This window comes from Hypanus sabinus, chromosome 2 (assembly GCF_030144855.1).
Source record: "Hypanus sabinus isolate sHypSab1 chromosome 2, sHypSab1.hap1, whole genome shotgun sequence".
Taxonomy (NCBI): domain Eukaryota; kingdom Metazoa; phylum Chordata; class Chondrichthyes; order Myliobatiformes; family Dasyatidae; genus Hypanus; species Hypanus sabinus.
In genome coordinates, this window is record NC_082707.1 from 46,011,966 (window position 1) to 46,039,610 (window position 27,645).

A 27,645-nucleotide genomic window follows, 5' to 3' on the forward strand; every position below is an offset into this window, starting at 1 on the left:
ATCATTAGCAAATTTAATTAGCAGATTGGAGCTGTGGGTGGTGACTCAGGGTATACAGAGAGTAAGGGAGGGGGCTTAGTACACTTCCCTGGGGGGCTCCTGTGTTGAGGGTCAGAGGGGCAGAGGTGAGGGAGCCCATCCTTACCACCTGCTGGCGATCTGACAAAACTCCAAGATCCAGCTGCACAAGGCAGGGTGAGCTTCATGTCGAGCCTGGATGGAACAGTGGTATTAAGTGCTGAACTGTAGTCCAAGCACAGCATTCTCACATAAGTATCATTCCTCTCCGGGTGTGTAAGGACGGTGTGTAGAGCTGTTGCTATTGCATCATCTGTCAATTGGTTGTGTCAGTAGGCGAAATGTAGGGGATTCAGTGTGGGTGGTAGCATGCTGCAGATGTAGTCCTTGACCAGCCTCTCAAAGCATTTGCTTATTATTGCTTTGAGGCCTTCTTGCCTTGAGGTGAAAATGGTCTATGAACATGCCTCGTTTGCTGGATATGAGTATTATTTGGCTTTCCTGTTGAAAAGAACAATATATTTATTTTTTCAGGTCATACTTGGAGGAGGAAGAAAATACATGACACCAAAAGGAACCCCTGATCCTGAATATCCAAATGATCCAGAGCAGAATGGTGAACGGAATGATAAAAAAATGTTGATTGACATGTGGCTTAAAGGCAAAAAAGTACTTCCTGATATTATTCTCTACTGTTCACTCCATTGAATGTATTAGTCAATGTCTATGTTGATAATTCTTAAGAACTGCACTTTACTATCTTCCAGGATGCAAAGTATGTATGGAACAAAAGTGAGTTTGATGCTGTGGATGTGCAAAAGACCAAATATTTGATGGGTGAGTTGTCCCTTCAGACCATTCATTGTGAAGGCTATGAAGCACTACTTAGATTTTTGTTTTAGGGTTGATTCTTTTTTGACATAACCCAAAAGTAATTTTAAAAAATGCACTTTGAGAATGGTAACAGATTGACAGGTACTAATTAACTTCTGGTGAAGTTATGTCAAAGGAAGAAAGAAAGATTTGTATTTATTTAATGTCTTTCACATCCCTTTCAGAACATGACAATTTTCTTTCCAATTAATGAACTATTTATGAAAGTCAGACTCAGTTAAGGGCAAGTTCCATTAGTGAGAAAAAAATCACCACTGTTACACTAAATACATTTAGCCTAGACAAGCAGATTTCCCACATGATTAAGGGTCTTGGCCTGAAACACTGACTGTTTATTCTCCTCCACAGATGTCACCTGACCTGCTGGGTTCCTTTGGCATTTTGTGTGTGTTTCTCAAGATTTCCAGCCACTGCAGAATCTTTTGTGTTTAAGATTTCCCAACAATCTTGACCTCTTAAAGCAAGATCAATTAGAGGATTGTTTATTACTGTCACATGCACCGATGTACAGTGAATAGTTTGTCTTGCATACCATTCATATATAACACTCACAGAGAAATGGCAAGTAGATAATAAGGTGTGAGGTCATAATGAGGTGGGTTGTGAGAGCAAGAGTTCATCATATCATTTATTCAATAATCTTATAATAGTCCTTGAGCCTGGCTTGCAGGCTTTAGTATCATCTAACCAAAGGGAGGGGGAAGAGAGAATGTCCGGGAGGTGGTGGGTGGGGGAGAGAGGTGGTACAATCTTTGATTCTGCTGGCTGTTTCACTAAGGCAGTGAGATATGCATGTCTCTGATAGGCTGAGCTGTGTCCTCAATTCTCTGCAGTCACCAGCAGAGCGATTGCCTTCCAGCAATGTGTCTGGAAAGGATGGTTTCAGTGAAGCATTGATAAGACCTGATGAAGGTTAAAGGGGACATGTCAACTCTCTTTAACCTGAGGAAGTAAAGGCATTGGTGAGCTTCCTCGGCTGTGGTATCTATGTAGTTGGACCAGGACTTGCTATTGGTGAAGTTCACTCCTGAAAATTTGAAGCTCTCAGCCTTTTCAGACTCAGCATCTTTGATGTAAAGAAGAGAATGTGCACCACTCACACCTTCCTGAAGTCAACAACCAGATCTTTTGTTTTGTTGACATTGTGAAAAGGTTCATTGTCATGACACCGTGTCGCCAGGCTCTCTATCTCCTTCCTGTAGTCCGACTCATCTTTATCCAAGATGTGGCCCACCATCTGCCTGGCATGAGAGCGGAATATGGCCACTCATTTGTAAGTGTACAGGGAATAGAATAGGAGCTGAGGACTCAGTGTTGAGGATAACCATGAAGGAGGTGTTGATGCCTGTGTCAGGAAGTTAAAGATCCAGTTGTAAAGGGATTTATTGAGTCCCAAGTCCAAGAGTTTGGAGATGAGTTGCTTGGAATGAGAGAATTGAAGGCTGCAGTCAATAAGCACTAGTCTAACATAGTAGGAGTCTTTACTGGCTAGGTGCTCCAGAGTTGAGTGTAGGGCAGGGAGATGGCATCTACTGTAGCACACACAGAATGCTACAGGATCTCAGCAGGCTGGGCAGCATCTATGGAAAAAAGTACAGTCAACATTTCAGGACAAAACCCCTCGGCAGGACTGGAATAAGAAAGCTGAGGAGTAGATTTAAAGGTGGGGAAGGGGAGAGAGAAACACCAGGTGATTGATGAAACTTGGAGGGAGAGGAATGAAGTAAAGAGTTAGGAAGTTGATTGCTGAAAGAAACAGAAGGTCATGGAAGAAGGAAGAAAGGGTGGGGAAGGAGCACCAGAGGGAAGAAATCGGTGGGCAAGGAGATAACATGAGAGAGCGACAGATGAAAATGATGAAGTAGGTGTGGGGGGGGGGGTGGAGGCATTATTGGAAGTTTCAGAAATTGATATTCATGCTATCAGGTTTGAGGTGAGCTAAATTGAATATAAAGTGTTGTTCCTCCAACCTGAGTATGGCCTTATCCTGACAGTGGAGGAGGCCATGGATAGGCATATCAGAATGGGAACGGCCACTGGGAGATCCCACTTGCTTTGGTGGATGGAGCATAGATGCTCAGCAAAGTGGTCTCCCAATCTATGTTGGGTCTCACCAATATACAGGAGGCCACATCAAGAGCACAGAACACCATATATGACCCCAACAGACTTGCAGGTGAAGTGTCGCGTCACCTGTGGCCCCAAACAATCCTTCAGGTGAGGTGACACTATAGACCCTGATGGCTGAGGGTAAAACTGACCTCACATAGTGTTCTTTGGGGCAGCACAGTTGGCTTAGCCTATCACTAAAAATGCTCCTCTGTTCAGCCAATGTGGCATGCAGAGGGTGAGAAACAGAATTGCCAGGATTTTCCATAGGGTCCTTTGTTCTACCACAGCCTTCAATGTTGTCCAGTTTGACTCCTATAGCAGAGCCAGCCTTTCTAATCAGTTTATTGAGCCTGCTGGCATCACGTGAATTCATGCCAATGCCCAGCACACCACTGCATAGAAGATTGTACTGGTGACAACAGACTGGTAGAACATGTATAGGAGAGGCCTCCATACTTCAAAGGACCACAGTCTCTTCAGGGAGTAGAGACAACTCTGGCCCTTCATGTACACAGCCTCTGTATTTGTGCTTTGCTCAAGTCTGTTATCCAGGTGCACCCTCAGGAACTTGTAGGACCTCACCACGTCCATGTCCTCACCATCAATGGTAACAGGGAGCAGTTCAGGCTTAACCTTCTTGAAGTCCATCACCATCTCCTTTGTCTTCTGATGTTGAGCTGCAGATGATTCAGCTTGCACCATTTGACAAAGTCCTCCACCAGGACCCTGTATTCATCCTCCCGTCCTCCCTTTATACTCCCAACTATTGCTGAATCATCAGAGAATTTGTGCAGATGACATGACTTTGTGTTGTATCTAAATTCTGAGGTATACAGGGTAAACAGGAAGGGAGCCAATACAGTCCCCTGTGGGGCCCCAGTGCTGCTTGTAGCCATGTCTGACACACAGCTCTGAGCTGCACAAACTGTGGTCTGCCAGTCAAGTGTTTGTGTAGTGAATTATACTTTGGTGAATTTTATTTCCAACAGCTGCGTTTGAGAGTTGGGAGACTGCTGAACTTCTCTTAAGAAAAGTTGAGATGCTATTGTTTCAGCACTTCAGGGAAATAAGAGAAAAATCAGAAAGCAGCAATTTCTCAGTTCAGAACTTTCTTAGAAATCCATTTATTCCAAAAACATGCATATCTAGTGACATCAATTATTCATGCTTATTCAATCTGGTAACGCAATAAATAACCCCAAATATGCTAATAACACAATTTGAATATTCTTTATACTTTATTGTCACCAAACAATTGATACTAGAGCATACAATCATCACAGTGAGATTTGCTTCTGCGCTTCACACTCCCTGAAGTACAAATTGAAATAAATATAATAAAAATTTAAATTATAAACCATAATTAGAAAATAGAAAAGTGAAAGTAAGGTAGTGCAAGTCAGGTCCGGATATTTGGAAGGTACGGCCCAGATCCGGGTCAGGATCTGTTCAGAAGTCTTATCACAGTTGGAAAGAAGCTGTTCCCAAATCTGGTCGTATGAATCTTCATGCTCCTGAACCTTCTCCCGGAGGGAAGTGGGACAAAAGTGTGTTGGCTGGGTGGGTCTTGTCCTTGATTATCTTGGCAGCACTGCTCCGACAGCGTGTGGTGTAAAGTGAGTTCAAAGATGGAATATTCAAGATTATTAAACAATGAGTAATCAACATAACTTACTTTGTTTTTAAGGTTTGTTTGAACCCAAGGATATGAAATTTGAGTTAAATCGAAATCACACAATGGATCCATCTATTGTTGAAATGACTGAAAAAGCCATTAAAATTCTCAGTAAGAATCCAAAGGGATTTTTCCTTTTTGTTGAAGATAAGTATTTAAACCTTTGTTTTATTTGATAATAGGTTTATAATTATGGCCTTGAATCACTCACCCAATGATATTTCCACATTATGAAACTAATTTTTGAAAGACTAAATTCTAGTTGTTGAAATTCTGCGAACTAACCACTATTGATTTATATGTGTTTTGGGTAATGCAAGAAAGATTAGCATCATTGATGAGGGTATAAATGTAATTTTCCATTTTATTCTTCAAATTATCAGCCATTTTTGTTGGGATTTGGAATACTGTCCTATTATCACCATAGCAGCCCTGCATTTGAATTTACAAAGAGAAGATCATATCTAGATGTGAACAATAATATAACAATTTTTTCAGTAAGTTTTCAATGAAATTTGAAGAGCTGATCATGACTAGCCAAGTGCCACATGTCATTTTCAGTAGTTCCCTGTTATGTAAATTTTCCTCAACATCGACCATTTTACAAGTGTCCATGCCAGCTCAGATCTATTAGGTTGAATGTACAACTTCTGTGTTGTAAATTCTATGCAGTATCACAATTGTACTGGTTACCTAAAGTTCCCTTCTGAGCAGGGAGCTGACTCTCCATTTTGTCTGTCTGTAGTATCCAAGTTTGCATGTTCATGTGCTTTCAACAAAATATTATACTTCTTTTTAAGTGGGAGAATTGACCACGGACATCATGATGGAAAGGCAAAGCAAGCCTTGAATGAAGCAGTAAAATTTGATGAAGCTATTGAAAAAGCTGGTATCTTGACCAAAGAGTCTGATACCCTTACTGTTGTAACTGCAGATCATTCACATGTCTTTAGTTTTGGTGGAAAAACTCTGCGTGGCAATTCAATATTTGGTGAGTAACACTTTTGTTGCCTCATTGGAAAAGGAAAGACTGAACTGAACATAGATTAGTGAATTTTGTTGGATAAATCCCTTAACAGGCAGCTTCAAATATTTATCACGTTTAGATAAATTTAAGCTCCTGTTGCATGGAAATAGAAGTCCCTATTGCATGGGAAAATAGATCTGAAAATTCAGTTGACAAAAGAATTCAAATTTCCCTCGAAAATTCTATGAATGTTGTAATGTTACATGAGAAATAATAATTCTAAAACATTACCAGCATATAACATATTTTGTGGGTTATGATAACTAATTTCTGACAAGAACAAAAAAACCATTGACAGAAAGATGTGAAATTTCCTCTGTGCACAACATGTAACAAGATTCTACAATGACCTTTGGTAGGGTGTGTGTACAATCTTTGCACATAATTAGCAGGTGAGACCTGTTATAAATTGGGGGATCACCTCCGCTCCATCCGCCAAAAGCAGAACTTTCCGGTGGCCAAACATTTTAATTCTGATTCCCATTCCTGTTCCACATGTCAGTCCATGGCCTCCTCTTGTGCCATGATGAGGCCACCATCTTGGGTGGAGGAGCAACGCCTTATATTCCATTTGGCAATCCTCCATCCTGATGGTATGAATATTGATTTCTCTTTCCAGTAAAAAAATACTCATTTCCCCTCCATCTTCTTCTATTTCCCTCTCTCGCCTCTTACCTATTCTCACCAGTCCGTCACCTCCCCTTGGGTCCCCTCATCCTTCCCTTTCCCCTATGGTCCACTCCAGCCCTTTACCTTTCCCACCTACCTGGATTCACCCATCACCTTCTAGCTATCCTTCTTCCCCTCCTCTCCCCACCTTTTTATTTTGGCATCTTCCCCCTTCCTCTCCAGTCCTGAAGAAGGATCTCTGCCCAAAACGTCAACTGTTTATTCATTTCCATAGATGCTGCCTGACCTGCTGTGTGCCTCCAGCATTTTGTGCGTGTTGCTTTGGACATTTTATACAAGTCCATTTTACAATTTTCTTAATGCTGTGCAAAAAAAACCATTTTATCATCTTAACTATTATCTTCTGGTTTCTTCCCATCAATTATTTTGTTCTTAAAAATGGAGTCATGGGTTCAAACAGCACAAAAAAATGACTTTTCAGCCCATTATCTCTATGCCATACTATTTATCATTTTTCATTTACCAAATGTAGGAATTGAATTCAACTGGGTGTTAGTTGAATAACAGAGCTTTTATTTCTTTTGTGTCAGTGAGCATTTTTATTCATTTACTTCACTTTCTCATATCAACATTCAGTTATTTAGAGATACGGCACGGAATAGGCCCTTCAAACCACGATTTCACCAGATCCTAATCACAGGGAAACTTACAATGACCAATTAACCAACTGACTGCTATGTCTTCGGATTGTGGGAGGAAACTCACACATTGCGTGGGGAGGGCGTACAAGCTCCTTACAAAGGACGCAAAGATTGAACTCTGAATTCCGATGCCCTGAGCTGCAATATCAACTCGCTTATCACTACGCTACCAAGCACCCAAGTAATTTTGTCAAGGGTTCTTTGGTGGTGATGGTTGGCATCCATCTTTCATTATTGTGATCATCATTATCACAAATCTGGACAGAAGGTATGGAGATCCTGAGATGCCCAGTTGTCAAATCCCCCTCTCGACTTCACCAGGGTGTAATCCAAAGGAAAGCTTATGAAGCAATACATTTGGCACCAGCTTGGCTGCAGGAGCTGCCGGGTGGATGTTCAATAATGTCCAGCTGCCTTAGGGGCTCCACTCCGGATTTGCTGTCTGGGTTCGCTCCCGAAGCCTTCGTCTCTAGGGCTATTTACCCATAACTGGGGATCTGGCTCACGAGCACCAGGGCGTGTCCACAAACTTGTGGGCCTGTGTGCTATACATGCAGGGGCCAGACCTCCTCCCTGTCCTCTGTAGTTCAGCCTGTGTCTGAAAGGAGTTCAATTTCCATGTGTCACCAGCGAGGAGGTACTACATGAGGCTTGCTGTTGGAGAAGCTATGTACTGGCAGAGAGAGACTTACACATTCAGCAAGACTGCTAGCCAGCAGTGGAAGCAGAAAGTGAGAGCGACAAGTACTACCCATTACACACTAGACGTATCACAACAACCAATTTGATTGTTGTATCAACCATATTGATTTTGACTAATCAATATCAGCCATCTCAAATAAACAGAAAAAAGTTTTATTGAACAAATTAAAAAGAAGATATACTTCTGCTCTGAAGATCTGGGCAGGAACATGCATTGGTTAGGATGGAAAGAGTTGGGTAATGGTTTTGACTGAAGGAAGTCTGAGACAGCACCATTTATTGAACTATTTATCAGTGTGCAATTCTTTTTCTTTTTTCATAATGGTAGAATGATAGGGAGCTCTTTAGTGCGGGAAGAACATCCATGGCTGAATTATTATCAAGAGAGTGAATGTAAGCTAGAGGCAGTGGCCTTTTCACACTGTAGATTTTTTTTTCAAGTTGATTCACCTTCATTAAAGCTTCCCAGTATGACCAAGCAATAGCTGATTAACTTTCATCAATGGTCTTCAGCAAAGAAGCAAGATTCTGAATGAGATAACTCTGTTTTACAAGGCCTGATCAAATTTACCTCTTAGATTGAAAATATCGATAAAAATAAATCAGTTCTTTGGCCACATAAAGACTTCTGCTTTAGTTCACATAATTTTTTCATGCATTAGTATAACTGGTGAAAAGAAAAATTGATATAATCAGATTTAAAACTGGGATGGTAACTGTAAGGTAAGATTATATAATGGTATCTGATAAGACGGGAGTGTTGGTGCTATGTGTGATGCTGAAGCAAAAGATCTTAGTTTAGTTAACAACTTTTTTTTAATTTATTCTTTTGACACTTAGGTTCTTATGACATTATGTGATGCTGATGGAATCAAATTAGTCCAAGATTAATATCTGGTTTAGATGCCCACATTTCACTTTGGAAATTTAATAATTATTAATTTAATGAGTATATAAATTTTTAGATATATTTAGATTTGTTTTAGTCCTATTCCTTAAATAGTTTTATCATTTATTTAGATATTCCTTGTAGATTATCACTGTTAACAGTTGCTATGATCATACACATACATGACCATTGAGCAATAGAAGGTTGGTCTATGAATGCTAAGGATCAAATTAATTTAAAAGGTCTATTTAATGTTCAAATGTGTGCACTGTAGTTTTTCGTAATTTAATAGATATAAGACAGAATTTAAAAAGCTGACTGCAAAGTATAATGATGAAATCATAAATCAGGTTTGTAAAGATGTAAAGATGTAAAGATTTGTTTTTCATTAGTCACTGTTATTCTTTTTTCAATAGTTTGACAGAACTCAAAATAAATATGAACTAAGGTGAAATTAAATATTTAAACTTATGTAAAAAATAATATTTTCAAATGCAGGATTGTCACCATACATTGCAAATGATAATAAGCCATATACAAGCATCTTGTACGGAAATGGACCCGGTTTTGCCATTGTAAATGGCTCACGACCAAACATAACATCTATTTCATATGGTAAGAAAGAGTTCGGTATCTCATGGGCATATTTAATAATCATGGTCCCTGAATAACCAGATTCACCTGGAATGTCTTGGTGGCAGTGAGTACACAGGTATTTTATTGACATATTTAAACCAAAAGGCAATTTTGGGGCAGAACTTTGTCTCCTATTAAAAATTGATAACACCTTTAATAGTTTTAGATATCAGAGACATTAAAATAAATTATCATAAGCTTTGATTTGAAAATGATAATTGAAGCATATTAAAGGAATGAAAAAAATTACTTAATTTTCACCTTTGCCTCCTTGGTCCTTGGTGTGATCATGTGCAGGATTCAAATGGTGATTACCCAGTGTAATATTATAAAACCTAACAAGACAAAGTTCTGCAACCGGACTCCAAATGCATTCCAATGAAGTGTAGTGATGATTGAGACAGCATATGTGTGAAGATCTCTAGAGTTTGAAGATCATTTTGCTGTGAGATGGAACAACGACAATCTTACACAAATTTTACCATAACGTATTCTCTTCTGAAACACAATGCAAAATTTAGATTAGATTAAAAAGATTGATGCAATAGTCTTTGCTATCTAAGGACAGTGTCTGGTTCAGTGATTTTGTATACTATAAGCAATTAATATATGTATGTGCATAGATCTTACTACTTATATTCTTGGGAAGATATAAGAGAGTGTTTTTCCTGTGTGAAAAGTTATGGGTATTTGAAATTTTTGGATTTCATGAATCTTCAGCAAGTGGTGTGTGCGTGCGTGTGTGTGTGTGTGTGTGTGTAATTTTTGCAGTTTCTCAGAATAATGTCATGTGTACTGCACAGGTGTAATGAAAAACTTATTTGCAGCAGCATCACAGGCACATAGCTTCATATATAACATCATGCTACCTTCTCGCTACCACCATCGAACAGCAAGTGTTGAAGCCTCAGGTCCTATGTCACCAGGTTCAGGAACAATTATTACATTCCAACTATCAGACTCTTGAACTGGTATGGGTAACTTCACTCAACTCAACAATGAACTGATTCTACAACCTACAGACTCATTTTCATGGATTGTTTACAACTCAAGTTCTCAGATTTTATTTGCACAGTTTGTTTTCTTATGCATTTTGGTTCCTTGTCAGTCTTTAGGTATGGTTTTTCATAAATTCTATTGTACTTTCTGTCTGCAAGAAAATGAATCTCAAGTTAGTGTATGGTAAATGCACATACTTTGAGAATCAACTTTACTTTGACTATAGGCAGCATTCACAAGAAAAACATAAATTAAGCAAAAGCATCAAGTTCCATTTTAGTGCAAACTAATCATTGTAGTCAAAGTGTTGCTAAACTGTAGTGATCAGTGTTTTGCTGGTTGCTTCAGGAACCGAATGGTTGAAAGGAGGTAATTGTTCTTCATCCTGGTGATGTGGGATTTCAGGCTTCTATAGCAAGTAAATCTCAAAATGGTGCATGAATAGTCATTTGATCAAGGGAAAAGGAATGAGAAGAGGTAAGAGGGAAACTTGTATAAGAAAGAGAATAAAGTCGGAGATTGAATTAGGGAATGAAGTGGTGATGTAGGAAAGGTTAAGGAAAGTTGAGAGGGGAAGGTTATCTCAGGAAATGTAGAGGAGGCTTGACCCAAAAGCAGAGCGGCGGAGATGATTAGGTGGTGAGCAATAACTTAAATAATAAATTTCAAAATAAGAAGCCATGAGGGACCACAAAACAAGAGAGAACAGACACTGAACATGACGAGGCAACAAGATAACTGAAGGCTAGGAGCTGTTTGAGGTTGCCTGGTTCAATGGGAGAACAAGGACTGTGGATGAGAGCTGGGTTTAAATAGACAGCAGGTGATGAGTTGGAATTGAGTGGCAAACTGAGTGGATACTGGGAGGTGCCTGCCCGTAAAGACCTGACCTCCCCTCCCCTTTCCAGGGCTGGCAGCTGACAGCACAGGATGATCTGGGTGGGTCCGGTTGAACTCCTTGATGAGTGATGAATCCAAGATGAAACTGGACAGCCCCCAAGATCTCCCTTTCAGGCCGTACCCTTCCCAGTCAGCCAGGTATTGCACATTCCATCCATGACAATGTTAATCCATCAACCAACGAAACACATAGACTGGACCACCTTCCACCATCCTAGGTTTCAGAGGTATAAGCTCGGAGGGTTGATTAGTCCATGGACAACAGGCTTGGGGCAGGACACATGGAATGCAATCCTGAGGGATGGTGGCATCTGGAGATGGTATGTGACTGGATTGATGTGATGAGTAATCTTGAAGGGACCAATGAACTGGGGCAAGAGCTTTTGAGAGTCAATGCACAGGGACAGATCTCAGCTGGACAGCCAGACACAGTTCCCAGGCTGGAGTAGTTTGGCTGTGCACCACCAGTTGTTGGTTGACCCTCTGTGCCCTCTTCCAAGCATTCCAACAGTGGTGAACAAGGGCTCTGGCAGATAGGACCTCCAACTTTGGCTCCTCCATGGGGTGCCATGGAGATTGTGGGACAGCTTGGCATACAGTTGTTCCATGTGGAAGGGTTAGAGGCAGTGAAGCATCAGAAAAACCTCACTTGCTGACTGGTTCTTTCTGACTGGCTGTTGATCTGCGGATAATAGCCTGTGGACATACCCAGAGGTGCAGAGGAGGGAGCGGATGGCTCGCCAGAAGTGGGAGATGAATGATGGGTCCCGGTCTGACACAATGTCCTGAGGGAAGCCATGGAGAAAATGACTTGTTGGAGAACCAGGTTTGCCATTTCGGTGACTGACGGACATTTGGGGAAGGCAATGCAGTGGGCCGCCCTGGAGAAATGGTCCACCACAGACATGATCACCGTGGCCCAATTTGGAAGGTGGCAAACCCGTGATTAAATCTACGGTGATGTGGGCCCATGGGCATTGAAGGACTGTTAGGGGCCGCGGGAGCCCAGAGCACTGCCAGCTGGAGGAATTAGACTGAGAACATTGAGAGCAGGCAGCAACTGACTGATGTACATCTGTGATCATGGTGGGCCTCCAGAACTGACATTACAGAAAATCCGCAGTCTGTAGTGTGCCTAGCTGGTTGGAGAGAGGTGAGGAGTGGCTCACTGGAGTGCCTCTGAGCACATGCATGCGGTTATCAAGTGTGTCAGCCGGAGCAAACTGGCAGATTTGGATCTCAAGGTCCCAGATGATCGGAGTGAGGATCTGAGAGGTTGGAATGATGGGCTGAGGGCTGATCTCAGTTTCTGCTAGGTTGAACTATTGTTGACAGAGTATCTGTCTTGGTGTTCTTGGAGCCTGGTCAATAGGAGATGCTGAAGTTGAATTGCTTGAAGAGGAGGACCCAGCAAGCCAGACATGGGTTGAGTTGCGGGTCTGTGGAATGGATAGGAAGTTCTGGTGGTCAGTCCAGATTAGGAACAGCATGGTGTTTCCCATCAGCCAATGTCTCCATTCCTCCAAGGCCCATTTAACGGTGATTAACTCCCTGTCTCCTACTTCATAATGATGCTGTGTGGAGTTGAAATTACGTGAGAAGGCACAAGGGTGTGTCATCCTGCCCTGTTCTCGCTGGGAGAGGATGGCCCCGGCGCCAACTTCTGATGCATCCACCTCCATCACAAAAGGTCTGGAGGGGTGGGGTTCAGACAGCGGAGGATGTGAGCAATGGTGGGGAGCCTCTTGATCTCCTCACAAGCAAGGTGTGCGGCAACAGACCAGGTTATCCGTGAGGTAGGTGACTTGGTGAGGGAGGTGAGTGGAATGGCGATTTGGCTGTAGTTTCTGATGATACAGCAGTAGAAGTTGGAGAAAGGCATGAGGCATTGAAGCTGTTTGAGGGAGCATGGTCAGAGCTACTCAACAATGACGCACACTTCCCCTGGATCAAGGTTATGCCTTGGGGTGAAGGGATGTAACCCAGAAAGGAAATAACAGGGGTGTGGAAATAACATTTCTCTAATCTGCAGTTTTTGAGGAGATGCTAAGGACTGAATGGCTGTGACAGACTTGGTCTTGGTTGACCTTGGAAAGGCTGAGGATGTCATTGAGGTGGATAAACACATACCTACGTTATATGTTTCAGAGGATCTCATTGATGAAGGCTTGGAGAATGGCTGGATTGTTGAAAAGTCTGAAAAGTATCAACAAGTATTCATACAAAATGCTGATGGAACACAGCCGGCCAGGCAGCATCTACAAGGAGAAGCACTGTCGATGTTTCGGGCCCAGACCCTTCGTCAGGACCTTCATCAGTGCTTCTCCTTACAGATGCTGCCTGGCCTGCTGCATTCCACCAGCATTTTGTGTGTGTAGTTTGAATTTCCAGCATCTGCAGATTTCCTGGTGTTTGCACCAAGTATTCATAGTGGCCAGTGGATATTATAAATGCCTTCTTCCACTCATCGCCTAGCCAATGCAAGTCAGGTTCTACGTGCTCCACAGACCCAATTTGGTGAAGATCTGGGCACAATGGAGTGTTTCAAATGTGCTATCCATCAAGGGGAGAAGGTAGTGGTTCTTAAAAGTGATTTTGTTGAGTCCATGGTAATCAATACGGGGGCAAAGACCACCCTTGGCAACCCCACCATCTACCTTTCTTCCTGAAATGGCTGGCAGTGGGATAGTCCAATGAAGCCATGCTGTAGAGCTTCATCAATGTAGTCATTCAGGGCTTGAGTCTCAGGAAGACAGACGACCTCAGGAAACTGTGATGCCCGTGTGGAGGTTAATCACGCCATTGTGTGATCTGAGAGGCAGCAGGTTGCTGGCTTCCCTTTTACTGATGGTAATGGCTTAAGTCATGGTATTCCTGTGGGAGTTTGGTGAGGTCACCGCGGATTTACTGGCTGAGGTTGCAGGCAGGTGGGTTCCAACTCAGCAAAGCACTGGATGACCAGGCAAAGTGAGAATCGTGAGTGGAGAGCCAGAGGAGTGTTGCGTGGGTCAACGAAGAGGAACTGGATGGACATGCACTGCTCTCCTATGCCCATGTGCACACACTGACCATCCCAGACCCCAATAATCATGATGCAGAAAAGGTGAGAATTATGCTTGGCGGGGGGTACAAGCTGCACAGAGAGAGTCCGTTCCCTGCTGCACCAGAATCCACCAGAGCCTCCTGTGTGTGTAGAGCTGTCGGTGTGGAGGAGACACAGAGAGTGAGTCGAGCTGTGGTGCTAGAATGAGGGGCTGGAGAGAACTTGCCAGATAGAAGGCTCTTCCTCTCTACCTGGAGGCATCTGTTTCTCAGACACGGTGGGCATTTGATGCTTTGGTAGCCGCAGTAAGCACACAAGCTGTTTCTCCACTGTCATTTACACTTTTGGGGGCTGGGGGAGCTCTCTCTAAATCCATCAGTTCTGGAGGCATTAGTGAGGAAGGTCCTGCAGCCTGAACTAGCTCTGGGAACGGAACTGGGTGTCTGGCTGGTGATCTGGAGGGCCATTCCATAAGACCCCATCACTATGGAGAGCAGAGCAATTAGGCTTTCAAGGGCAGAGCACATCTCCCAGGTTAACAGCTCCTCTTTCAGATGCTCCGAGAGGCTGTGATGATAAAGGGCTAAAAGTGCTTCTGCACTCTACCATGAGGGTCCTGAATTCAACTGTATAATCCAGAACCAAGCCTTGACATGGATGAAGAATCTGACCTGTTGCCTCCCGTCCACTTCCCAGATGGTGCATCTCATATCTGTTGCAAAGTGGGGTTCTCATTGTCCCAGTTACCTGCAGCCCAGATTAAAGCTCACTCGCTCAAGAGTGAGATGACAAAGGCAATTTTGGTTTAGTCTGTAAAATACAGAGATTGCTGGAGCTCAAAGTGCAAGGTATACAAGGGCAGGGAGTTATGGCAGCGTTGGGGTTGGGGATTTGTTGAAGTGTTTAGGCACCAGAACCTGCGGCTCTGAGAAAGGAGGTTCCCTGGTGTGGGGTTGCTTTATCGATATGGAGAGTTGGTAAAGAGTGGTGAGCAGATGGTCAGTGGTTTCCTGCTGCTACTAGATCGTCTGCTCATATTGATGGATTATTTCCTTTGGGCAAATATACTTTGCTGGGTCAATCGATGGTTCACCCATCCTGTCAGGAAATGTAGAGGAGGCTTGACCCAAATGCAGAGCAGCAGAGATGATTCAGCAGTGAGCAATAACTTTAATAATAAACTGCAAATTGACAAGCCACAAAACAGGAGAGAACCAATACAGAATACAACAGAGCAATACAACAATACTGAATACCTGAAGGCTAGGAGCAACTCGTGGAGGCTGGCTGGTTCAATGGGTGAACAAGGACTGTGGCTGAGAGCTGGGTTTAAATAGGCTGCAGGTGACTCCTGCTAGCTGGGTGGAAACTGGGAAGTGCAAGCCTGACAGGTTATATGGGAAGGAACGAATGCTAAATAAAGGAAGGATGGGGATGATGTCTACCATATTTTGCCTTGACAATCACAGGACAGTGATGATTCACAAATTTAAAAGCCCAGCAAGTTTCTAATTGATTCCAATGGGATACAATATTTTTGTGTGGCCAGTCCAACTATGTTTCAGTGAACAGAACCAGAAGCAGGAATAGGCCATTTGGCCTTTCATGACCATTCCACTGTCTATGGCTGATCGTTTCCCTCGTTATATGTACAAGTACTTTTCATCTAATGTTACTCTTGTTTAACGGTGCAATTAACTCAATTGATTTTATTTACAAATTATATGATTGTGTCTAATATTTTCATTACCCATTAACCCTAAAACCTTCATGAAATGTAATCATTTAAAAACTAAAAGTATCCAATATTGAATGTATTGTTGTTATAATAAGATAAAATATCCTCTCTTTTGCAGAAGACAAGGATTACCTGCAACAAGCTGCAGTTCCACTGGATTCAGAAACCCATGGCGGAGAAGATGTGGCCATTTTTGCCAAAGGTCCCATGGCATATCTATTTCATAAAACACACGAGGAGAATTACATTGCTCATGTGATTGCCTATGCTTCTTGCATCGAACCATATACAGACTGCTCGTCAAACAATGGTGGATCCTCACTCCAGCCTATTAAGTCTCTCAGTATTTTGATCCTGATACCTTTTTTAACTCAAATATTGATTAATCTTTAATGCATACTTATTAATGCTAAGCAAGTGAGTCATTTTAAAATATGATGATTGATACCAGATCAAGTCAACTGCTTTCTCTTGTTGCCTATTTAGCTAACGAATACTTTATTATGTGATTACATTTAGAATATTGTATTTGTATAATGTTTTAACTTTGAAGTACTTTACAAAATGAAAATACTGATTATATTCTCCTTGGCTTCCAGTTTAAATATATTTAATATCCTATATCTGGTATTTTATTCCAGCATTTGGTGTGGTTTTTTTAAACATGAATAGTTGAATAATGGTATCTGAACTGGATTTTCTGAATTGAGAGGATATTGGTTGGATAAGGGACTAACAGAACGATTCTTCCACAGAATAACATTAAAAACACTTAAATAAATTTAAAAAAAACTGTTGATTATACCTTCTGGACCATGTAAAAACTGGTTGATGTTTTTATTTGGAGTTGACCAAATGCTTGAGGTACCGTAGCTGTGTGTTTGTATGTTGTTATCTTTTTCTAACACAGAGATTATGTTCAGAATCATCTTTTATTATTACTGACAAATCTCATGAAAATTGTTTTGTAGTAGCAGTACAGCGTAAGACATAAAAATGTAAATAAATTGTGCAAAAGAGGAAAAAAAGGCAATGTTTGTGGGCTCGTGGACCATTCAGAAATCTGATGATGGAGGAGAATAAGTTGTTCCTGAGATGCTGAGTCTGTGTCTTCAGGCTCATATGTCTCCTTCCCTAAGGTAGTAATGAGAAGAGGGCACGCCCCGGGTGGTGAAGGTCCTTATGATGGAGTCCGCTACTTTGAAGCACTGCATTTTGAACGTGTCCTCAATGGTGGCAAAGTTTGTTCCTGTGACGGAGCTGGCTGAGTTTACACCCATCTGCAGTGCATTTGATCATATGTATTGGAGCCTTCATACCAAGCAATGAGGTGGTGGTTGTCGATCGTGTCCAGTGCAGGGCAGTTTTTACAGTGGGAGAGCCATTGCACCGGGGCAGTTCCACATTTTCAACCTTGAAAGTCTGGGTCCAGTGGTACGAACAAGCGTCACACACTGGGGTCTTCCTTGGCTGCAGTGGATGACCATGACATCTTCTGTGCCTTGTCATGCCCCTCGCTCTCTACAGAGCATTGCAGTGCTGCCTTCATGGCCACTTGATCTCACTGTAGATCTCATCTGCCCAGTCCACCATAGCTACTTTTGCATGCTAGGACAGGCATGTCCCTATCTCAGCAGGGTATGAGGCTGCCAGCTACCCTCACCTGGTTTAGTCTGTCTGTTGAAACTCCATACCAGGTGTGGTCACTGTCACTCAAATAACTACTTTGAGCCACAGGTGAGAGCTGAGTATCCAATGGGGACCAAAGGTGAGTGCACTGCCCTGGAATGGACAATGCAAGCCAGTGCTACCCCTCTCTGGAAACTCCAAACACCCCACCAGGCAACGATACATTCATTACCTTCTCCACTGTACATCTGTTGAAATTTGCTTGTCATTGATGACTTAACACATCTCCTCAAACTCCTAATGAAGCAGAGCCATTGGCATAGCTTCTTCGTGATTGCATCAATATGTTTGGCCCAGGATAGATCTTGTGAGATGTTAATCTATTTCTGTTCTGCTAGCTACTCCCAGACATTCACTCAGTTCTTGTTCCTCACTGACCAGTTCTCCATTTGGGTTTTTTTGTGTTGTACTCTATGAGCTATAGGTTGCCTGCTCATGGGGCCTCTTCTCCCCTTTTATGCCGTTTCCTTCAATGCTGTGCCATACTTATGCGGCAATGCTGGAACCTCCTATTTGACAAAGTAGACTACCTCATTCTGTTAAGTTTGTCTGGAGCAAATTTGCTGTCTACTCAGAGTATTCCAGTGGGCAGCAGGACAACATGATGTCAAATTGGATTGGAAGTCAAATACAAGCTGCCAATAGATGGTAGGCATCTTTTCCTAAATGAATTGACTCTATTTCTTACATACCTCACATACTTGAGGATAAAAATCGTTATGTTACGTCTTCTTCTAAATGTGCATTGTGCAAACTTAATAATTTATATTAGTATGTAATAAATAGAACAGTCAATGTAACATAGAAATACACTCAGACACTCAGATCAGTGTGAATTAAGCAGTCTGATGGCCTGGTGGAAGAAGCTGTCCAGGAGCCTGTTGGCTTTTATGCTGCGGTACCATTTCCCGGATGGTAGCAGCCGGAACAGTTTGTGGTTGGGGTGACTCAGGTCCTCAATGATCCTTTTTACAGACCTGTCTTTGTAACTATCCTGAATAGTGGGAAGTTCTCATCTACAGATGCTCTGGGCTGTCCGCACCACTCTCTGCAGAATCCTGTGATTAAGGGAGGTACAGTTCCCATATCAGGCAGTGATGCAGCCAGACAGGATGCTCTCAATTGGGTCCTCAGTGATATAGATGCTGAGAAACTTGAAGCTGTTCACCCTCTCAACCCCAGATCCATTGATGTCAATAGGGGTTAGCCCATCTCCATACCCCCTATAATCCACAACCAGCTCTTTTGTTTTTGCGACATTGTTTTCTTGACATTAATGGCCCAGATTTAGAATATCTAGGAGGCTTTAAGGTAGTTTACTGATTTGCACTTCCTTTGTGCAAAAGATGTAGCTGGGGGAGGGGGAGGGGTGGAATTTGTTAGGTGTGTTGAAGAAGGATCCCTGACACAATATGTTGACAGGCCGATTAGAGAAGCCATACTGGGCCTGGTACTAGGTAATAAACCTGGTCAGGTGGCAGATCTCTTGGTAGGTATCCATTACAGAGACAGTGATCACAGCTCCCTGACCTTTACCATCACCTTGGAATGGGATAGGAGCAGCTGGTATGGGAAAGAGGGAAGGACTGGGAATGTTGATGCTATTTCACTGAATATTGGGAATGTACATTGGGAATGATGTACTCAGGGAAATACACAACAAAAATGTGGAGGACATCTCGGGAGCACTTACATAAAGTTCTGAATAGGTTTGTCCCGTTGAGACAGGCAAAGGATGGAAGGGTGAAGGAATCATGGTTGATCCGAGATGTGGAACATCTGGTCAAGAGGAAGAAAGAAGCATATTAAAGGTTTTGGAAGCAAGGATCAGACGGGACTCTAGAGAGTTACAAGGTAACAAGGAAGGAGCTAAAGAACAGACTTAAAAGAGCTAGAAGGGGACACGAGAAGACCTTGGTGAGTAGCATTAAAGAAAACCCCAAGGCATTCTACACATACTGTATTTGAAGATCAGGAGGATGACTAAAGAGAGGCTATGACCAATCAAGGACACAAGATGAAACATGCTCCTGTAGTTGGAGGAGGGAGGGGATAACCTTGAGTATTCATCAGTGAAAGGCACTGTGCTGAATGTGAAAACAGAATAAAACAGAATGATATGGTGGAACATGTTGATGTTAAGGTGGAAAATGTGCTGGAACCTTTGAAAACATTAGGATAGATAAGTTTCTAGGGCAGAGTTGGATGTACCCCAGGTTACTATGGAAGGGGATGGAAGAGATTGCTGTGCCTTTGATCTTTACATACTCACTCACAGTAACCAGAAGATCTTGGGCTCTACGTCCATAGATCCCTCAAAGTTCCCAGGGTGTTTAAGAAGGTTTATGGTTTGTTGGCCGTCATTAGTCAGGGGATTGAGTTTAAGAGTCACAAGGTAACGTTGCAGCCCTATAAAACTCTGGTTAGACCACGCTTGTAATATTGTATTCACTTCTGGTCCCTTCATTATAGGGTGGTTGCAGAGGCTTTAGAGAAGGTGCAGAGGAGGTTTACCAGGATGATGCTGAATTGGAGAACATAACCTATGACAATAGGTTGAATGGGCTAGGGCTTTTTTCTTAATAATAAAGCAGGATGAGCCACTGCTATTTGATAGAGATGTATAAGATGATAAGAGGCATAGATTATGTGGACAGCCAGCTCCATTTTCCCAGCCTGGTAATCACTACTACAAGTCGGGCATAATTTTATAGTGATTAGAGGAAAGTTTTGAGGAGGGTATGTCAAAGGTAATTTTTTTAGAGGAACTGGTGAGTGTGTAGTATGCACTGCCAGGGGTGGTTGTAGAGGCAGATACATTAGGGGCATTTAAGAGACTCTTAGACAGGCATATGGATGGAAGAAAATAGAGAGCTATGTGGAAGGGAAGGGAATTGATGTAGGAGTAGATTAAAGAGTGGCCACAACATTGTCGGCCATAGGGCCTATATCGTTCGATGTTCTATGATGTCACAAATGATCTGAAGTATAGAGTTAACTTTGACATGATACATGGATATTCACTGCCATTGAGTTACAGATCCAGTACCATATTTATAGAAATGACATGAATTGTCAGTAGACTCAGTTGTTCAGTTAGTCAGGCACAACTTCCAGCAATTATGTTCTCAGACACACAAGAAGAAAAAAACACTCCCTTCATTGGATGGCACACATTCTAAAGCTCCCGTTATCTCTGTTTATGACCCAAATGCTGCTACAGAAAAACCATTACATTAGCAGTGAAACCTTTCCCAGGGTGTTACCTCTGCCTAGTTCCCAGGGTGTTACCTCTGTCTTAAACATTGTTGCCGTTTGTTGCTAGTACCCTCTGCACATAAATATTTAAATAACCCTGGGACAGTAGTTGTCTCAATGCCCTTTGCATGACTTGTGCCTTCCATATTGCTTGGAATAGTTCATTTTTGTTCTGCCATTTTAATCAGTGCTGGAAATGTGAAGGCACTTGTGAAAATGACATGATCATTTTTGACAAGTTGCTTCTGGGAGTGATAATTAAGGATCTTAGAAGTGAAATTAAATTTATGTATTTTGTTGTAATTTCTAATTTTAAAAAAATTTGGTTTGTTTAGAATGTAGAACAGCACAAAACAGGAACAGGCCCTTTGGCACACAATGTTGTGCCTAAGCTAATGCCTTCTGCCTAAACCTGTGTATATCCTTCCATTTCCTGCACTTCTACGTATCTAAGAGCTTCTTAAATGCCTCTGTTGTATTTGATCTCACGACAGCACTACTTCACAACTCTCTTCGTAAAAAAAACATGCCATGCAAAAACTCTATGTAACAATCTTTCTTTTCTTTCTTTCTAAATCTTTTTATTAGTATTAGTAATATGGACAGAATACAAATGATATATTGATAAAGAAATTACCAACATACACATTCCATTACATATGAAAAAAAACATACATAATAGTTACAATATATATATGAGTTTACCAAGACCTAAGCCATAAGATATATGTATGGACATAGTAAATCTAAATATTTCATAATGTATAATATAAAGAAAACAGAAAAAGGAAAGAAAAAAAAACAAAAAAAAAATTTATAATGCAAAACTAGCTAATCTAATAACTATAACTAATAAGTAATAAAAAAAGAAACAAAAAAAAGAGAAGAAAAAAAAAAGGGGGGGCTGTTTATAATATCTCACAAAAATAAGTATTCATCAATGCCGTCACTTCCGGTCCTCTCAAAATACATAAGCTAAAAGCTGGGAAATCAAATGAACTTGGCACAGGGTCATATTACATCATATGAAAATGTTGAATAAATGGTCTCCATAACTTTTCAAATTTAATAGAAGTCTCAAAAGTACTTCTAATTTTTTCTAAATTTAAACATAACATAGTTTGAGAGAACCAATTAAATACAGTGGGAGGATCAATTTCTTTCCAATTCAACAATATAGATCTTCTAGCCATCAGAGTTAGAAATGCAATCATTCAACGGGCTGAAGAAGATAAATGCAGTGAGTCTAACATTGGTAAACCAAAAATTGCGGTAATAGGATGAGGTTGTAAATCGATATTCAAAACCGCAGAAATAATATCAAAAATATCTTTCCAATATTTCTCCAAAAATGAACACGACCAAAACATATGAGTTAAAGATGCAATTTCAGAATGACATCTATCACAAATAGGACTTATATGAGAGTAAAAACGAGCTAATTTATCCTTGGACATATGGGCCCTATGTACAACCTTAAATTGTATTAGTGAATGTTTGGCACATAACGATGATGTATTAACTAATTGAAGAATTCTATCCCAATTCTCACTAGAAATACTAAAACTAAGCTCTCTTTCCCAATCCTTTTTAGTCTTATAAAGAGGCTCTGAACATACCTTCATAATTATATTATAAAGTTTTGAAATAAGCCCTTTTTGAAAAGGGTCTAATTCAAATAAACTCTCCAAAGTATCTGAAGGCACAAAATTTGGAAACGTAGAGAGTACAGAACTTAAAAAATGTCTAGTCTGTAAATATCTAAAAAAATGAAATCTCGGCAAGTTATATTTGTTGGATAATTGCTCAAAAGACATGAAACAATTATCTAAAAATAAATCAGAAAATCTTAGTAATCCCTTAGTTTTCCAAGCCGAATAAGCTTGATCTATAATGGAAGGGTGAAAAAAACAATTAGATACAATAGGACTATTTAAAACGAATTGAGTCAACCAAAAAAATCTCCGAAATTGAAACCATATACGCAAAGTATGTTTAACTATCGGGTTGTCAATTCGTTTCAGCAATTCAGAAAGAGCAAAAGGGAGAGAAGTTCCTAAAATAGAACCCAGAGCATAAGCTGATACCGATTTAGTTTCTAAACTCACCCAACAAGGGCCAAAAGATCCACCCCCATCTTTCAACCAACATAACAAATATCTAATATTAACTGCCCAATAGTAAAATCTGAAATTAGGTAATGCTAACCCGCCTTCCTTTTTTGTCTTCTGTAAATATGTTTTACCTAACCTGGGATTTTTATTCTGCCATATATATGAAGAAATTTTAGAGTCAACATTAGTAAAAAAAGATTTCAGGATAAAAATTGGTATCGCTTGAAAAATATATAAAAACTTAGGTAAAATAACCATCTTAATAGCATTAATCCTACCTATTAGGGATAAAGACAGAGGTGACCACCGAGTAAACAAACCTTTAATCTGATCAATTAAGGGTAAAAAATTAAATCTAAATAAATCTTTATGGTTTTTTGTGATTTTGATCCCTAAATAAGTAAAAAAGTCATTTAACTAATTTAACTAATTTAAAAGGTAAATTTCCATAAATTGGGACCCGTTTATTCAATGGAAACAATTCACTTTTATTAAGATTTAACCTATACCCAGAAAACTCACTAAATTGAGCCAATAATGATAAAACTGCTGGAATGGATTTCTCCGGGTTAGAAATGAATAGTAATAAATCATCTGCATACAAAGATAACTTATGAATATCTGTCCCACGATTAATACCCAAAATATCCTGTGATTGCCTGATGGCAATTGCCAAAGGTTCTAAGGCAATGTTAAATAGTAATGGACTAAGAGGACATCCCTGTCTAGTGCCCCGAAATAGGCGAAAAAAGGGAGATCTTTGATTATTGGTAAACACTGAGGCTACTGGAGTATGATAAATCAATTTAATCCATGATATAGATATCGGACTAAAATTAAACTTCTCCAACACATTAAATAAGTAAGGCCATTCAACTCTGTCAAATGCTTTCTCCGCATCTAATGAAATCACGCATTCTGAAGTATCATGTGAGGGAGTATAAACAATATTCAACAATCTCCTAATGTTAAAAAAAGAATAACGATCTTTAATAAAGCCAGTTTGATCATCTGAAATAATTTTGGGTAATACAACAATCTCCTTTTGAACTTACTCTCGCTCACCTTAAATTCATTCCCTCTGTTTTTCACAAAACACATTTTAACCCTGGGTTAAAAGATACTGGTCTCTCAATCTTGTAAACCTGTTATCATTTCATGAAGTCCGAATATACAATAGGTGGCCGCTTTATTAGGTACAGTACATACCTAATAAAGTGGCCACTGAGTGTATGTTTGTGGTCCTCTGCTGCTGTCGCCCACCCACTTCAAGGTTCGGCATGTTGTGCATTCAGAGATGCTGTTCTGCATATCACTGTTGCAATGCATGGTTATTTGAGTTACTGTCGGAAGCTTTCTGGCCAATCTCCTCTGACCTCTCTCATTATCAAGGCACCTTTGCCCACAGAACTGCCATTCACTGGAATTGTTTTTTGTTTTTCACACCATTCTCAGTAAATTCCAGAGACTGTTGTGTGTGAAGATCGCAGGAGACAGCAGTTTCTGAGATATTCAAACCACCCTGTCTATCACCAACAATGACTTCACTGTCAAAGTCACTAAGATCACATTTTGTCCCCATTCTGATGTTTGATCTGAACAGCAACTGAACCTCTTGACCATGTCTGCATGTTGTTATGCATTGAGTTGCTGACACATGATTGGCTGATTATATATTTGCATAAATGAGCAAGGGCACAGGTGTACCCAATAAAGTGGCCTCTGAGCTTTCAATAGTTTCTTGTTGCACAATGCCACACTGTGGTGAGAGAGTGCTTTTACATCAGAGACTGTGGCAGGATTTGTTTCTCATTATTTCCAATTTCCCCTACTAGATGTGATGCATATAAAATTTAAAATATTGTGATATATTATTCAATGTCTGGCGTGTTAGTGTGAAGATCTAGGTCTCTGAAAATTAGATGTAACTATAGAATTGCCTGCTGTTACTTTTGACCTTTGGCATATAAAAATGGGATGTGATGTTGGGTCAGGGAGCCTCTCTCCAGAGTGACTCCACATGTTGCCAGCTTGTGTGTGCCAACATTTATTCCACCAGCTGCGTGCCTCTCTGGTGGGTTTTGTTCTCAGTCACAACAGTCAATAGTTGAATGCCAGCATGAAATGCTGGGCCAAAGGGCCTGTTGCTGTGCTGTATGACTCTAATACTGTATGAAAATAGCAGCTCAGGGCGATCATGGCTGACTCCCTCAGGCCTCATTTCCTCAACTATCTCAGTTACCCAGGGACCATAAATCCCCATCTTTCAAAAATATATCTACTTCCTCCCTAAATGCCCATAAAACCTTCCAGGGGAGAACCCAGATATTCGATGCCCAGTGTTAAAAGTTTCCTATACACCTCAGCTTTGAATGACCATTCTCTCAGGTTGTAACTGTGAACTCTTGTTCAAGACTTTTCCAATCGTGGAAGCTACCCCGTGATGTACCCTGGGGATCTTAATTATTTCAGTAAGGCCACCGTTCGTTCCTCAAAGCTCCAAAGAATATTGGTTTTGTTTCTTTAGCCGCTGGCAATAGGCCAACCCTCTCATCCTAGGAATTAAGTCTAACAAATTGTTTTTTGGGCTGCCTTCAATGTCAACATATCCCGAAACTGGCCTCACCAGATCCCTGCAGAAATCTAAATCTAAACATCATGAAGATCAATGTTGTACTGGCTCTCCTAATTATTGCTTTATGTGCAAGCTCATTTTTGAGATTCATGTGCAAGCTCATTTTTGAGATTCATGTGCAAGAACACTCAGATATGACAAAATTTCATCCACACACTCATTAGGCCTATCTACTTCCTGTTACAAAAAGTAATGAAGTTTACTCCAATGAAGTAAAATCCCAGTAACTTCACACAAGGTCAAATTCTAGACAGCTCAATGTTCATTCTGTAATGCTCCATAACATTATGATTCACTTTTATCAAATTGGTACAGAGTACTATAATAAATTTGTCACAGAATCAAAAGAGACTGGAGATGTGGCCCAACTCACTTAAAGGACAGAGCATGAACTGAGCCCTCACAAGTTGGAAGAGAGCACAAGAACCATAGCCCTACAGAGTGGATGGGAGTCTGGGACCTGGGGAGTTAGAGGAAGCACAAGAACTTAGACCAGCAAATAGACAGGAACACAGTAAACATCACCTGGTGTGCCAAATGCCACCGATCTCCAAATGATGAGGCAACAGATCATTGGAGTTTAACTGTATTTAAGTTGGAACATAGCTTCCTAACTTGTATTCCTTACACTCTGCCCCTCCTCTAGATCACTAAAATAGTTGACCAAGAACTGATCCTTAGGACTCTCCAGTTAATTAGCATCCTTCCAGCAGAGAAAAATGTTTATTCTGACCCTCTGTCTGATAACAGAGGATCAGAATAGATTAGTATCTTTAATCCATTCTAAAACCGTTTCCTATGTCATTAAAGGGCAACAGATTTTTAGTATTTTATTGAGGTATCGGGATGGATTTGTTTGAAGATACATTCAGTGGAATGAGATATTTCAGTCTTCCTTCTGAGCATTCTAACTTATCAAAAGAGAGTTCTACAGAACAGGTTCTTCATGGCTCCATGGTTGAATGTGAGTTTTAGTCAATGAGAGCACATTGATGAGGTGTGTCCACCATTAGTAGCTAATAATGTATATTATTAACAGAGAAAACTATCCCAAAGGAACACTACAAGCTAAACCTTGTATTGAACCACAAACTAGGGAAGTTGATTTGCTGGAAAAAGCAGCTTTTTAAGAAGTGGTTTAAAAGCAGGATGAATTGGTACAAAAGGGGAATTCCAGAACTTACAGTTTGGGCAATCAAGGAGTGATAATGAATAGGGTGATGTAAGCTATGTTTGAGCAGCTGAATTTTAAATGACCTCAGATTTATTAAAGATGTAGTTTTGGGTACCACACCATTATCTCAATTGATAACAGAGATTCATGCCAGAGCAGTCTGTGGTAAAATGAGTGAAACAAATTTACTTTGCCGGATGATCTTAGTGATGCAGGCAGATGTTAGCAAAGGGAAGAAAGTGAGTTTCCAACCTTGGTTAATTTGCATTTGTTGGTATGCAGGCACTTCACTTTCTCGGATTATGGCGATGACACTTATGAAAGGTAGCTGACATTATTGAAAGGAAGTTTTGAAGGGATTGGTGATACAGTCAAGGGCATCACGGGGACAGATGTTGCCTTGAATAACATGTCAATGGACAGGACTTACGGCAACGCTGATGTCTTTAAATCTAAGCAAGTTGAAGAACTTTCCCAACAACAAATGTAAACGTTGTTACATCAGAGACATTAAAAGCATAAACACGAGAAAATCCGCAGATGCTGGAAATCCAAAGTAACACATGCATTAAAAAAAACTTGAGGAACTCAACAGGTCAGGTAGCATCTGTGGACATGAATAAACAGACGACGTTGCGAGCCGAGGCCCTTCATCAGGACCAGAAGACAATTGAAAGTGGAATTCAATGTTAAAACCGAAACGACCCAGATGGAAGATGAGGCGCTTTTACTCGAAATTGAGTTGAAGCTCACTGTGCAAGAGGCCGACAGGTCACAGTGGGAGTGGGATGGAGAACCTCAGTAGCAGTCA

The 27,645-nt window shown here is 40.9% G+C and overlaps 1 protein-coding gene across 1 annotated transcript in view; it reads left to right on the forward strand.

The window, feature by feature from the left end:
* Positions 1–16,971, forward strand: part of LOC132403490 (intestinal-type alkaline phosphatase 1-like) — a 51,782-nt gene extending 34,811 nt beyond the window's left edge. The window contains exons 6-11 of the mRNA XM_059986890.1: positions 553–687; positions 786–855; positions 4,712–4,846; positions 5,499–5,690; positions 9,147–9,263; positions 16,083–16,971. Coding sequence (XP_059842873.1) covers positions 553–687; positions 786–855; positions 4,712–4,846; positions 5,499–5,690; positions 9,147–9,263; positions 16,083–16,357 — 924 coding nt within the window. The 3' untranslated portion in view covers positions 16,358–16,971. The remainder of the gene's footprint in view (positions 1–552; positions 688–785; positions 856–4,711; positions 4,847–5,498; positions 5,691–9,146; positions 9,264–16,082) is intronic.
* Positions 16,972–27,645: the final 10,674 nt, after the last annotated feature.